This window comes from Diadema antillarum, unplaced genomic scaffold, assembly GCF_040938485.1.
Source record: "Diadema antillarum isolate AM-2024a unplaced genomic scaffold, OU_Dant_1.0 seq00001076_RagTag, whole genome shotgun sequence".
In the NCBI taxonomy this organism is placed as follows: domain Eukaryota; kingdom Metazoa; phylum Echinodermata; class Echinoidea; order Diadematoida; family Diadematidae; genus Diadema; species Diadema antillarum.
In genome coordinates, this window is record NW_027271899.1 from 1,080,582 (window position 1) to 1,096,213 (window position 15,632).

The 15,632-nt window shown below is 37.8% G+C and overlaps 1 protein-coding gene across 1 annotated transcript; it reads right to left on the reverse strand.

Annotated features, from left to right (window-relative positions):
* Positions 1-2,449: 2,449 nt before the first annotated feature.
* LOC139743401 (cathepsin O-like) lies at positions 2,450-10,461 on the reverse strand. The gene is made up of 8 exons (XM_071653885.1): positions 10,282-10,461; positions 9,478-9,692; positions 8,934-8,982; positions 8,397-8,410; positions 7,891-8,124; positions 6,804-6,845; positions 5,891-6,063; positions 2,450-4,075 (listed from the first exon to the last, which is right to left on the reverse strand). Exons 1-8 carry the CDS (start codon positions 10,459-10,461, stop codon positions 3,948-3,950), a joined length of 1,035 nt encoding a protein of 344 aa, XP_071509986.1. The 3' UTR covers positions 2,450-3,947.
* Positions 10,462-15,632: the final 5,171 nt, after the last annotated feature.

Genomic DNA, 15,632 nt, shown 5'->3' on the forward strand with positions numbered 1-15,632 from the left:
TAATATAATTTGATATTTCTTTTGAACAAATTTCAGTTTACATTATAAAGCAGAGTTGTTCTATCACTTTCTAAGAGTTTGTTAGGCTGTCAAGTAGATTACAGAATTACATGTGGCCTCAGACACACTTCCACAAAGGGGGGGGGGGGGATGGTGGGCATGAATAGGTCCTACTGTCAGAAAGTGAAAGTAAATGTGATTGGGGCAATATCTGACAATGCCGATTTATATCGACATACATGTATATGCAAGGTAATATATTACCGGTACAACAGAATTGTCCAAAGGCTTGCTAAACAGGCTGTCGGTCCACTAATGGGAAATACATTTTTCACAGGTTGGATGGGGCTGCAGCAACCCGATACATGGATATAATACAGTACCTGTAAACTGAACACAGAGACAGACAGTGTTTTAAATCAGTTGTGACCTGCCAAACAAAAGCATACTACTGCTGCCACAAATTGACTCCTAATTCTGGTATGCACAGCCTTCTGAAGTTCTTTAGACTCCAAAGCTTTTCAAATAGATTATCATTTGCCCAATCTTATTAACCCATTCACGTACCGGCCTCTATGTTAATAAAGAACACACAGTAATGGTGATAGGAAGCTGGTCACAGCTTTTGAGTCAAAACGCCAAGGTGACGAGCTCCATAAACTTGAAAAAAAAAAGAAAGGAAGAAAGTTAAACAATTTCAGACTCAGACCTTTTAGATATTAATTAATATCATATATACAGTATATATATATATACACTGTATTACATATATATGATTTTTGTGAATTCCGAGAATCACTGTTGGGCCACAAATTTAGCAAAATAATGTGCAAAAATATTGCCACCTTATCTTGATTGCATGTGGTGGATTAAATGGACAGGCATCAGTGCACAATAGTCTCGACGTCAAATCGCCAAAACATCTTGCGAAAACATCAGTATGCAAAAATAGGAGCTTTTACTGTAGAGTCGTGAGGGAGAGAGAGAGAAACATTTCAAAGAGGCAAGTGAGGAAGACTGTCCTTACAAAGGGCGACTTGGGCAAGATTGACTCTTGAAGTGCATTGTGGGAGGGTTTCTCTATTCTTCATGTGTTATAACCCTTGTGAGACAGGTTGAGTCATATGTACTTGGTACACAGATTGTGTCGAACATCTTTGGCATCATGGATCCCTCAAATTGAAAAGAAAAGTGAATATTTTGTTTTTTCAAGAAAAAAAAAAGATAAACTCCAAATCCTTGCACATTTAGTAACCTGTAACAACATGCTTTTTAATTTGCAATAATTTATAGAACTCTGAATGGATTACATTACCTCATGCAATTCTTGTGCACTAATAGTTGCACAAAAACATGTAATGTAAAAAATGCAGTCTTGCAATAGCTGTTCAATGCCATTGTATCATTAGTCTGCCAAAGCAATCACATCACAACAAATGGAATACACATGCTTTCAAGAGACAATTTGGAATCGTTCCTTGCTTTTGTAGTTACTATTCCTGTCTAAGCAAGTAAGCTGTAGAAAAGTACAAATATTTCGTCACATATTTACTACAGGACAGTGACTTACCCATGAGCTGCGATTTCAGCTATGGCCTCTGGATTATAGTATGATAGTTGTTCTACATTTTACTACTTTCTGGCATGTCCTCACTTTGTTATGCATCACTATATTACCATGATTACACTGCAAATCCTGGAGGACTTAAGGTGTTTCATATACTCGTAGTATGTAGTCAAGCACAAAGGCCAGGGAGCTTCGAATCTAAATTCTGCTCTTTTTAGCCAAGATTTGTTGCCACATATACTGTCAACTCTGCATGAACAGTCAAAAGCTTAACTATCAAAGCAAAAGTAAATTCTCAGACCAAAAGCATCAGAAGTATGTGTTATTTACATCATTTAAGATGAATATTATCAAAATTATGGCTTTTTCTCCACTCCAATAAAGTCAAGTCATTCAGAAATAACTACTTTGATATCCGCTTTCACAACTTGCACATTTGGGGGGTAACTTCTGTAACATAAAATATGCGGTGTATTAATTTCTTGGCATGATTGATATAGGTTATCATATATATCATATATCGGTGCATATATACATTGTATATAGCTTGATAGAAACTCCCATCACTCAAAGATCTTGTCAAACGAGGTTCTTTTAAGTTCTTGAAATTTTCTGGCATGAGCCATGGTGATGAAAAATTGTGCAATGTGCATGCAAGATAAACATGGCGATTGTGGTGAAGCATAGTGGCCGCTACTTGTCTTACTGGCTGTCTGCAATGCAATACAAGAGTGCCCCTACCCACTTCAGTTTTGCACTCACATTGCCCAAGTGACTGGAAGTACATATGACTACAAGCATTCATACAATGTATTTGCTCACTGTACAATAACCCCCCCCCAAAAAAAACAAACAAACAAAACAAAACAAAAAAAATGTTCACTGACAATAACACAGCTTGTCTGTGGCATGCCCACCATAGGAGCTATTATAGCATGCAAACTAGATTCTAAGTACTGAAATGTATCCATTAAATAGAAATTGGTGAATTCAGAACTAGTAGCTAGTTCTCAAGATCTCAAGGTGGGGAAAGAAAAATATCTGGAAATCTGAATACAACTGGCATATTCATTACCATGCATCTGAGTTATCGATATACAAAAAAAGACAAACTCTTATTTGGGTAATAATATTCTACAGATCCATTCATCATAGCTTACAACAGACTGGTTTCCTTTATCTATTTATTCATCTCTTTTTAATTTTCATTGTTTTACTGAGGGAACTAGTAATGGGTTAACTCAATTCACCTGTCCCTCATACACTTTGAAATCCAGTATGGACGCATTAGTAATTACTATGTCAGGCCGGCCTCGGCATGCTTTCTGGTCATAAGGAACACTCATTGTCAGAGGAAAATGCACAAAATATTAATATGTTTGAAAACCTGCTCATTCAAACCTCACTGTTGAGAGAACTGAAAGGCACCTCAACAGTCAAGGAAAAAAAAAAATAGATATGAATAAAAACAAAATAACATTTTAGGAATGCAGTACATAATTGTTGATGAAAAACCAGCAAAGCTGGTAGATCCAACACATGAGACAAAATGTAAGAGAGTCAAATACCACCTACTTTGAAATTAATGAAAGGAAGATGACTTCTATCCTCATTAATAACACGGATAATAATAATGGAGCCTTGTGTCTGTCACACAGTGACGCTCTGGGCACAGGAAGGCAAGACCTCATTTTTACACTGCCGGGAGATGAGTTCAAATAGTAACACAATCCTGATTTCAAAAAACAGGCAGAGATCATTCAGAAATAGATTTATTTTACTCAAACTGTGGAATTTCATTAGTTCTCACTTTCTTCTCAGAAGGCACCAATTGGAATTGTCTAACTACATGTACTACCCATCACAAGATCCTCTCACACCAAAGCTTCAAGAAGTTCTTTGGTTACCAGTATCAAACATTGTAACATAGGTAGGTTTAAAACTTGAATACTGTGAAACCAGACATTTTCACATGCACGAAACTTGCACAAATTTTGCAAGGAGCCATAATTTTCGAAAGTAAAATGCATGCAAAAGTTTTTTGTCTACACAATCTGATACAGGTAGCATGCTCATGATCTTTTCATGGTCGGCAATTTCTGATTCGCTTCATGGCTCGAAGAAGGCTGTTGGCTCCAATTCGTGAAAGTTTCGTGAAAGTTTCGTGATGCAATGCTTCTTGATTTACAGTAAATTATAAGCAAGCTGGTCTATTCATCATCAAGAGACCATGTACATGCCTAATGTTCTACCTGCAACGGCATTGCAGGTCTAGGTTAGATCTTATTCAATCACTCAATCTGCTTTGTCTCAACTGCCTGCTTACAGACAAAGTATATGAATTGCCACGGTAATCTTCCAGCATGCTTCTCTGCCAGTATTAAACGGTGACAGTCTGTACAGCAGATGCCACTCCACACACGTTGCCACCTATCATGATGTGAAGGTAGCCGTCGATGCCCCAGTCGGCGCCCCACGAATTGCGTACCATGTAGTATGGAATCTCCCCTGTGGGATTATCAACAGGACGGGAAGGAGTTGTACAAGCTTATTTTATACCTCGTTACAGATATCAGAATCACTGCATGAGATTCATTGGGAAACTTCATCATAATTGCCATTACAATTCAAAATATTACAATATGATTACAGAAGAAGAGACGAATACGTCAGTCTATTTGACATTAACCTACTGAAGACTAGTCCCAAGCATACTTGGGCAGGTGTCAATGGGAAATATGTGTTGTAGTGAAATCAGCTCATCCTCAAGAGGTTAACATGAAGATGGTGAATCTCTCCCAATGGTGAAATGCTTTACAAGAAGTTACAGCAACACTACCTGTATTTAAAGGAATATGAGCCCCTCTCCCCACCCCACCCTGAAACAAAAATAAAAAATAAAAAAGGATGACAAATTACGCAGAGCTATAAAAATTTGAGCCAACCACAAAGGAGATCCTTGTGCATAGAGGAGCATCAAATACCACATGTAGTGGTAATGGTTGCAATCAAACCACAGTTAATATAAAAAAAATATATTATATATGTGACCCGCTACAACAAAAGGATCCTAAAATCGCTGACGGCTGAGCCGAGAAAATCGAGTTTGAAGTCACATCATCAAAATTGGTCAAAACAATCGTTTTTCTGTTTTTGGCATAATTTTGTAGCCTAATGTTTTGTCTATCATCTGCCGAAATTTCGAAGCTAAATAATCAAAGGAAAGGCAAGAAATCAGCGTTTTTCTGGACCATGATTTTCTGACTTTCAACGTAACAGAAACGTGTCCGAGGATTTGGATTAAGCGCCGCAGCTAGACTCTGCCCCTAGCAACGAGGAAGTGATCTTATTGGTCAGTGTGTGGCATCCTGGTTATTGATTGGTCGTGCGTAGACCGCTGGCGCTAAGCTTGAATGCACATCGCGGAGGTCGCTAGGAGCATACCTTCTATTGTCAAGCGGTGAAAACTGTCTCGCCTCCCCTTGATCATGATAGCGTCAGAAGGAAAAATTTGAAGGCGTTTTTCTCTAAATTGATTTCCTCAACCACTTGACATGCGCTAATAAAATTGTCGATATCTCCGCAATCGAGTATTTTTATGAGTTGTGTTATGTATGAAATTAAAGTGGAAAAGTAAGGGAATTATGTCATGTCATTTTCAGAAAAATGTCCTCCCCCGATTTTCGGATCCTTTTGTTGTAGCGGGTCACATATATCCTCAAAAGGGATGCAGGCATGACCCTTTCACACATCCCTGGATTGGTGCAATCCTACACCCAATATAACTGATGTGAATTACTGTATTAAAACCAGTCTATTCAAGAGAAGGGAAGATGTATTATCAAACTGGAGCTTAATAAATCAAGAGAGCCTTGATATTACAAAAACTTATGTGTTTTCAGCATACAGTGATTTTGGTTGAAACCATGTATGCAAATTAGCCGAGATGATGGTGTCATTTACTCCCAATGGTTTCTGCACAATTTATGACAAAATCATAATTTAGGATGGTCAGTTTGCATCTACTCGCTGCTTCCCCTAAAAGTCACTGTTGCTAGGTTACCTTAACACAATAAAAGTTTGATGTGAAGGATGCAAGTTTTTTTTTGCTTTGATAATTTCATGTCAAAACAAAGATATTTAGTGTAGATTTTTGTAAACCTTACCTGGAGATTTGTGATGTGATGACATCATCATATCATATTTTGATCAAGCCTCTACATTCTGTCTGCATAATTTTCATCTTATTTATTCATTTACTTTTTTTTCTTTATTCTTTAATGAGGAAGGACCATTCAACATGACATGTCACTACTTGCTCACCTGTTCTGTCATAGCCAACAATCTGCACCGCATGGTTGAGATAATTGGGCGTGCAGTGGTACTGGATGATCCCATTCAGATAGTACTGCCAGCTCTCGGCATCCGCAGATATACTCAGGGGGCCGTGGAGATACAGAGCAGTTGGCATGGCAACAGCCTCATTGGTTGTGTAGCTAATAGTGAGAAAAAATGAGAGACTAATGAGAGACCCATGAGAGACTAAAATGAGACAATTTATGACAGATTTCTGCAACTTTCTCATTCAAGAATGCAAGGTATAAACAAAAGTACAATAATGAAGAGATTTTTGTAAAATTATATTTTCTTTTGACTTTTTGACCTTTTTTACGCACTCTTTCACATGATGAATGTACACAAAGTTCTTGTTTTGACTGAAGCAACAATTCCATTACAAAATACCCCCTCTGAAAACAAACACAATACACACTTCTAGTACTAGCTCATGCAGCCTTTTCAAGGCCAACTGGCACAGCCTTGTACCAAACAAAAAGCTTGACTTACATATTATGTACCTGCTCATAGGCTCGTCTGCTCGTGTGTACACATTGAGTTTGTTTATGCTACATGTCACAACAAGTACGACCTTTGTACAACATTATTTTGTATACACAGACATTTTTGTATGAGGGGGTGTAACAAATGTAGTTTAAAACTAAAACTAAAAACAAAACAAAACCAAACACATCAAACTGATATCTCTGGTATTCTAAATATCAACAAGTTCTATCTGCATTGCACTAAATCGATCTGTATGTTACAAGAATCCAGTGAAATGCTTGTAGGTCTCACACCATCTCGACCTATATACATGTATGTAACGACTACGCATAACACACATCCTTGTTCTACAGTATATTGCTACTGCTCAAAAAGACATGTACATTCTACTCACTTTCCACAGGTGTAACCAGACACAACTGCATTCTCTGAGGCACTGGCAAGAGGAGATATCAAATTGCACATAGACATGTCACTGTTTTCATTATCAAAATCAATACAGTGCACTCCCGTTATAACGAAATGCTCAGGACCGGCAGTTTTCTTTCGTTATAACGAAATTTCGTTATAACCGAACAAATACAATATATAACGAAAACAAGGAAGCCAAGCATATACGATATTCTGTTTGTTGAATACTCGTCATACACTGGAAAGCTATGTAAACAATAAAACAATTTATAGTTAATCTATTTCAGATTATTGTATTACAATAACGCAAGTTCCCCTCGGAAACTGTGGGTGACACACCAAGCGAACACACAGTGATGTGATGCGTTCGCCCATGCAGAGACACTGTAAATGCCTTGTTCCGCTACGTATTTTCGAAAGCGATCTGCATTTCGTTATAACGGAGCACATTTCTTTTGTTTTTCTTTGTCAGTGGTGCTCGGAAAAGACTTCGTTATAACGAAAATTTCGCTATAACCGTGTTCGCTGTAAGCGAATTTTGTACCATAGACTTTAATGGCGATAATTTTGGGACCAGAAGTTTTACCTCGTCATAACGATATTTCGTTATAACCGTGTTCGTTGTAACGGGAGTGCACTGTATCAGCCAAAGAAAGGACACCAAACAAAGAATTCACAAAGTGTTTATATGTATTCATCACGTGCACCATTTATACCTTCGACAGCCTGGTTCAAAGAATTCACATCAAAGCTATTCTTGTAAGTTTGTAACAAGTGTCGAGCTAACTTTAATAGATGTCACAGGGGGTTACTGAAAAAAACCAACAACAACACATTTACAAGTTGACACTCTGTTTACGTAACCTACCTAATCATATCAAAGAGATTCTACAGAATGCTGACAATCAAATGAAATATGTTTCGTAATTCAACAAATGCCCAATCGTGGAGATTGAGTGTGTATTTTCTGGACATTGCTCTTGTTTTTGTCTTTTTTTTTTTTTTTTTTTTTTGGGGGGGGGGGGTGGGGGGCTGGCATCAGTAAAAAACCAAACCAAACCAAACCTCACTTGCTTATAATCTTGCAGTCTCCTTTCTTGGCCCTGTACGGATACGTGGCGTCTGTCACAATCTCCGTCTTGGTTCGGTTAAGCCAATCCAACGTCCTACAAGGAACGCCACCATGGCAACCGCTGTCGCCGGCTGCCGTGCCGCAGTCTACCAACTCCTGGGGGCTGAGTTGTGTCAAGCGTTTGGTTTTCATGGCCACTCTACTCTCAACTGTCTCCACAACACTGAAGGCCCTGCAAAAATCAATCAATGAATGTCAATTTGGCAAATTTCGTTTCTGTTGCATCATATGCATGCAGCATATTCTCATCAGCAGGGTAAGGACATTTTCTCCATTTACAAGCCACAGTTTCATTAGTCGAGAAAATGTAATTAATGAAAAGATTTTTTTTTTTTTTGCATGTGTTCTTAAAAGATTTTTGGGTTTGCAAGAGTGGAAATTTTATGGATCTACATGTATCATATGCTACCATATAAATTGAAAAATTCTTTAAAACGAACTTACCAACAAGCTCCACACTGGAAGAGTATATTCAGCACATATTTGAACAGGGGAGAGAAAACAACGAAAAAGTGAAGATGATTAGAATCACAACTTCAGACTGTTACTAAACAAAATATATAACTATGTCATTGTTCTTTTGACTCAGCAAAACAGAAGTGGTTTAGCAAACAGAGCATGCAACATACAGAATATACATGAACAAGAAGCACCAATACATGGAAGAAGATAAGACTGTATTTCCTAATTTAATTTTTTTTTTTTAAAGTTGTGTTTTATGTGATTTCACTGTATAATTGAAATATCTGGTACTTACAGGTGCATACTAATTTTTAGCAGAACACAATATATTCCTGCTTTATATACAATTTGTCATAGTTTCTGTCACAATGTATTTCCTCAATGTCTAAAGCTCAACCTTTATCATGGCTATTATCATTTGTTTGCAGACAAAACAACGGCAAACAATGCACTATCCATGCATTTGTGAAAAGAGATAAGTTGATGAAGTCAAAAGCACAAAATTTTAAAGTCACTCACACTTTTCTGGTTTCTGACAGGTGAAATGACAGAGGGTTTTATGGATCTCCTGGAAATTGATAAAAGAAGAGACAAAGATTAGAAAAGAAAAACAAATGACATGCAGAATACGACTGGCAGGTCCATAATGGTACAAAAATCCCAGCAGCAAACATTTTTTGACAATGCACAGGGTAATTACTTCTGGGGTGATATGATGCTTTTTTTCTTTTTTTTCTTTTCTTTTATTTTTACTTATTTATTTAATCATTTATTTATTTATTCATTCTTCTTTTTGGGGTGGGTCTCCTTTCAATCCAATACTTGTATGCAATTTCATCTCCATCTCTTCCCCTCCCCTTTATGAAGATTCAATTAGTTTGAAAATAAACCTATCAAACAAGATATCAAAATTAATTCAACATCACAAACATTCTTTTAAATAGGAAAGGGGGGATGCTGTGTGGAGAAATCTGTGAGAGATATCACCATGCACTCAGTAGAATTTAAGCATATTCTGTTTGCCATATCAGCAGTGAATTAAATCTATAATTTGAATACTCACATGTCATATTTGAGAGGAATGGACTTCTCTGCATGGAGGCTAGCTCCTACCACAGATGGCCAGCTAGCAGAAGGGAGAGTGGGATGCGGGGCACTGCTCAGGTACTGTCCCACAAACTCCTCCGTCGTGAGGTCCGCGAACTTTGTGATGCCGTACCTGGCGTGGTCTCGGTGGGTCCTCAGGGAGTTGAGCTGTTCGTGTTTGGTCAGGCTTGCCTGTATACGTGGCAGACCAACAAGCAAGAGAGATTCACATGGAATTCTAGGGCAATCTACATCGTACAAGTGTCTGAAAGATGTCTAAATGGGTGCAGAAATGGAAGAAATCATTAAGAAAATCATTGTTTGCCATGTAGATCTATATTGTGCAAATTGATCATGGAATTCCATCAAATTCACAAGAAAACCTTCGGAAACCACTTCTTAAAATTCACAAAGTTGAGAGGTTTAGTTTATAATCATAAGGAAGACCAAATTGTAATATGATCATGCAAGCAATGTGGTTTTACGTGTATATTAAATTATTGTGAAAATGAAAGTAGTATAGTATGTGGCAGCTCATTGCTATTGACCATACTTGTTTTAAAATGTAGGTATGTTGATTCACAATACATTCAGACATTCCTCTGTCAAATGTTGAGACTACAATCTGGTAAAAAAAAAAAGTGGTATACTAGTAATGCTGTGTTGTACGGTAGCCCGACCAGACGCCGTGCCTGTCGCTATTTATACAGCGACTGGGCTGCGTGTTTAGTTAGCTATGATGTCCTGATGATGATGTGAAGGCAAGCAATCTAAGATTTACCTTAAATATTTCAAACCGCATGAAGTACTCATTGGAATTTGTATAGGTCTTGTTGAATCTTTCAATGAAATCTCTAAACAGCCATTCCTCAGTGGAACCTAACTTCGGTGAACCGAGGGCAAGACCGACTCCACAAACACCTGCAAGCACAAGCGTCAGCCAAGCTTTCAACATCGCCATTTCGTTCAATTTCAGGATCATGCCCTTTCACAAACCGCTCACTGTCCAGTACAGTGCCAGTGCTTTAATATCCTCCACTCCTCACTAGGCGGAATTTCAACAACTCCTGACGATACAGATCTGTTGTAGTGTTGGTTGATCTTGTCAAGAATGTCGCCCCAATCCGTACTATGTACTACTGGTAGACGTAGCTAGCTGGATGTTGATCAGTGGCTATAGCTATAAAAAACTTGACTTCAGGAAAGGAGGTGTAGGCCTATAAACGTTACAGTTAATTGGTAAAAGTGAAGCGGCGCGGCTAGGCTAGCAGCGAGTGACATATCGGGTAACACACCCCCTTTCTTGCGCGCTATCACCGCCGGAGACTCGGCGCAGTAGCAACCACAGTAACTGGTAGGCCCCAATAAAAAACAATGCATGCAATTTATGGGCATTCACTGTTTCAGCTCGATGGTGTCTGCCAGCCTCAAATGATCGAAAGAACAGAACCACGAAATCTCACTGGGTTGAATGACAGGAAGCTTTGTTTGAAGCCAAATCTAGTCACGAGAGGTGAGCTACACCTGGTCACACCTCCTAATAAGATAAAATTCTTCAGACAGTCAGAATTCCATAACATTGTCCCGATACATCTCTGCCGCAGCTCTATACGATCTTTGCATGCTGTTTGTATACTCGCGTGCAGTTAATTTCGCGAGAGCCAAGATTCGATGCGAAATTGAAATGCCGTGGAAAAAGGCAGTCACCTCCAATTCGCGAAAATTTCACGCCGCGAATATTTAATGTTTTACAGTTTGCGTCAAGAAGCAAAAGTAGTACAAGTGCGTGCGATAAGTTCGGTTTCAGTGCAGTCAGCACAGTGCATTAGGAAAACAAAAAATCATAAATAGCAATCACTTGAACGGCCAGGAAATCAAATTTTATATATAAAAATTTAGACAATAACTGCTTCATTTTTACACAAAATAAATCAGAAATGGACCAAGACACAGAGCAAAAGAATAACTATAGCGACACAAAATCTAATCCTGCTAAGATGCTATAGATATAGGCAGGCCTAGCTGCCACATTATTACATGAAAACTTTATTTTATTAATTCTGTCCAGGAAAGGAGAGAAAGATGACAATTTGCCCATCTGTGTATATGACGAGTGTGCTGAATTACTCATGATCCTTCCCTTTCTCTTGTCGATCCTCTATCCCTCTTTCAATCTCTCTCTTTTATCTCTCTGCACGTTCTATTTAGCAACTATAAATGTGAATAATCATATTATATGTATATCATATATATATTATGTATACAGTTGTTATACATATATTATATATATGTAATATATATATATATATATATATATATATATATATATATATATATATTATAAGTTGAAATAGAGTTAGAAATTTGATAAGAGGAGGATATTCAGTTCTATGATTTCATAAGATAGCAATTAAGTAAATTCATTCCTTAGTTTAACTGCATCACCGAGGATGAACTTTCATGTCCACACGGGATTGATTTGTGGTTTACAAAAAGTAAAACCTCTTGTCACTATTGCTTGCAAGCAACAAATACACTTTGTAGGTCTGTCACATTCTTCTTTTCTTTTTTTTTTTTTTTTGCTGTTTGATGTCACTTTGATATATTTTGTGTCCCTATACCACAGTAGATAATCCAAAATTATGCAAATAAGTCTCATCCTGTTGTCAGTGAAATATCAAAGGCACAATATTGTTCAATTAGTGACGACTCCAATTAAAGAAGTAAAATCTGAATTACATTGTGGCGACAGGCCTATTAAAGGTTATTGATGTTCTGATGTCGCACAAAAATGAAACCTTTAAACAATAGAAAATATAATTATGTGTGTGACCAGTACCAAGCTTAGAGTTCCCATGGGCAGAGGTATCAGAACAAACCACTTTGAAAATGGTTTACTAAAATAATGGCAATTTCTGTCTCTAGCCATCTTGATACTGGCATCATAACAATTCTAAAAAATGTCAGTTTTTAATATCATTATATTCTTATAAATCTGATCATCATTATACACACCTCATCAGCAGAGTTTGATTTGTTTTCTGTTGAAATAGAATTTAAGGCAAATGTGTTGTATGTCATGTGATCTCCATCAGAGATAGGATTGGTTATTGAGTGTATTACACATATGGCATGTCCACTAACCGACCAATCATTGTGATACCTCCCCTTTATTGTAAGATATGTAATGACAGCACCGGACAAATAATTCGGATCTCATTTTTAATTACTGATAAGCCTCACAACTTATGCCTAAATGCTGAATAATTCACAAACTGAGAACACTGAACAAATCCCGGCACAATCCACACATCAATTGCGTGTTCTTTATTTCAGTCCCTGGAACTTTTACCAGTCAGTGCTTATATAATAATTCTTTTGTGAAAAAAAACAAACTACATAAGAATATTTTCCATATAATTATCAGGATTTAATCAGAGATATTCACTATATACATATGGCATTATTCACAGATAAATATATCATGTAAAAATATAGTACGTACATTGTAGAGTTATATCATGACGCACAGCATAATTAAACACAAAATCATTGCAAATGTGAATAACACACTACACAAAAATTGTAGGAGAGGTTAAACTTCCACGTCTTCTTCAAAATGTTTGATTACATGTATGAATTTCTACTCCATTTGACTTATCTCTTTGTGCCTAGAGATGTGATTATGCAGGAACAATGATATTACACCCTTTGATATATCAATCTGAACTCAATATTGGAGAGTGTGAACTGTGCATACAATTTTAGAGTTTCTTTAAAAGTGGATATTTTTGCATGAGTGATTTGTTTGTGCTCGGTCGGGTAAGATGAGTTTCGTTTGTTTTTAATTCCAAAGAATCTAGACATCAACTACAGAAACATATGGCAAGCAAAAATATTTGTATGCTCTTGCTTTTGTGCTAGTTTCTGCTTGCACAGGTGCATGAAAATTGCAATCTGACCAAAAAAATTTCAACTTTTACAGTACTTGAGTCTGGTGAATAGCTTGAATACAATAAATCTCAACAGCTTAATCATAATCATATTTTCCATGGAGTAACTCAATCTTTTAAGCATTACTTCTCATACAAAAAAAAGCAAACAAAAAACAATCAGACAAACAACAAGGCAATCGCCAAATTGTGTCTCGCCCATTCGCGTACAAGGAATTAATATTTTTTATAACTCCCAGAAGTTATTTGACCTGCTTATGACCTTTGACCTTGTGGTGACCTTCAATACCCTAAGGGACATTTACCATCCAAGTTTGGTCACAAACGGACAAAGGGATCAAAAGTAATGAGCCATAATCGAAACGCGCCATAAAAACTTAACATTGGGCCCTAAAAATGTGTTGACCCCTTTCTGTGACCTTTGACCTTGTGATGACCTTTAACTCCCCAAGGGACATCTACCGTCCAAGTTTGGTCACAAACGGACATAGGGATCAAAAGTTATGAGCCACAATCAAAACGCGCCCTAAAAAAACATAACATTGGGCCCTAAAAGTTTGTTGACCCCTGTCTGTGACCTTTGATCTTGTGACGACCTTCACCTCCCCAAGGGACATGTTCCATCCAAGTTTGGTCACAAACAGACAAAGGGATCAAAAGTTATGAGCCATAAACGAAATGCACCCTAAAAACTTAACATTGGGCCCTAAAAGTTCGTTGACCCCTGTCTGTAACCTCTGACCTTGTGGTTACCTTCAACTTCCCAAGAGACATCTACCATCACCCAAGTTTGATTGCCATTGTAGCAACATGTGCTGAGTTATGTGTGATAAGAGAGTCTTGCGAGTAAACTTTAACGTATGACCTCAAATGACCTTTGACCTTATCATGTGACCTCTTATGGCACCATAACATGAAGGTACTCCCAGTGCATCCATCACCCAAGTTTGATTGCTATTGTAGCAACATGTGTCGAGTTACGAGTGATAAGAGAGTCTTGCAAGTAAACTTTAACGTATGACCTCAAGTGACCTTTGACCTTATCCTGTGACCTCCAACGGCACCATAACATGAAGGTACCCCCAGTGCATCTATGACCCAAGTTAGGTTGTAATCCAAGCAACTTATGTGAAGTTATTTGTCAAAAGAGAGTCTTGCAGGTAAACTTTAACATAGAAAAGAGGGTCTTGCACATACCCATTAATATATGACCTCAAATGACCTTTGACCTCATCACATGACCTCTGACAACACCATAACATGAAGATACCCCTAGTGCTTCTATCACCCAAGTGTGGCTGCCATTGCTGTAACAGTTGCCAAGTTATGTATCATAAGAGAGTCTTGCAGGTAAACTTTAACATTTGTGACGGACGACGGACGACGGACGGACGACGGACGACGGACGGACGACAGACGGACGACAGACGACGGACGGACGACGGACGGACGACGGACGGACGCCATTTGGATCCCTTAGTCTCGCCTTCACCTCCGGTGGGCGAGACAAAAAATGGAATGACGAATGATACAGAATAATGAGTCCATGTTTTCAAGAGAACATGTTTCCCAAAGTATATGTGTATGCACCACATTTGTAACAATCTGATCACGTAGACACTAATGGTGTGAAATATGTATACACTATACAAGCATAACACATATGTGCATCATACACAAAAGATTGCTTCTCTCTCAAATGGTGAGCTTGTTAAGATCCAAGAATAAAAATTCCTTCCATACAAAGGCCTGGCATGGCAGCAACCTCTTCCATAACTAGAAGGCACTGATAGCCTTCTACAGTCTCCAGGTATATCTTATTTCAATCAGCCTCCTCTATACTGTCAAACAGATACTGTACAATGAATCTTGACAAACATATGGTACATAAAAAGCTGATCACCATGTACCAGTAGTACTTTTCCACACTTTAATAGGTACATAGATTCCTCTTATTTTCTTATTCTCAACATACTTTATGTCTGAAGGTGAAGAGTTTGGACAGCATGTATGACAATATAATGTTATACAATGTATTGCTACCAGATGCCAAGTGTGTCACAATACCATACAAACCTAGAATATGAAGGCAAGCAGAAAATTATTTCCTTCATTGACATAGGGATTTGATACTTGCTTCTCACAGCTCATGTGACAAGTCTTGAAACAGAGATGTTCA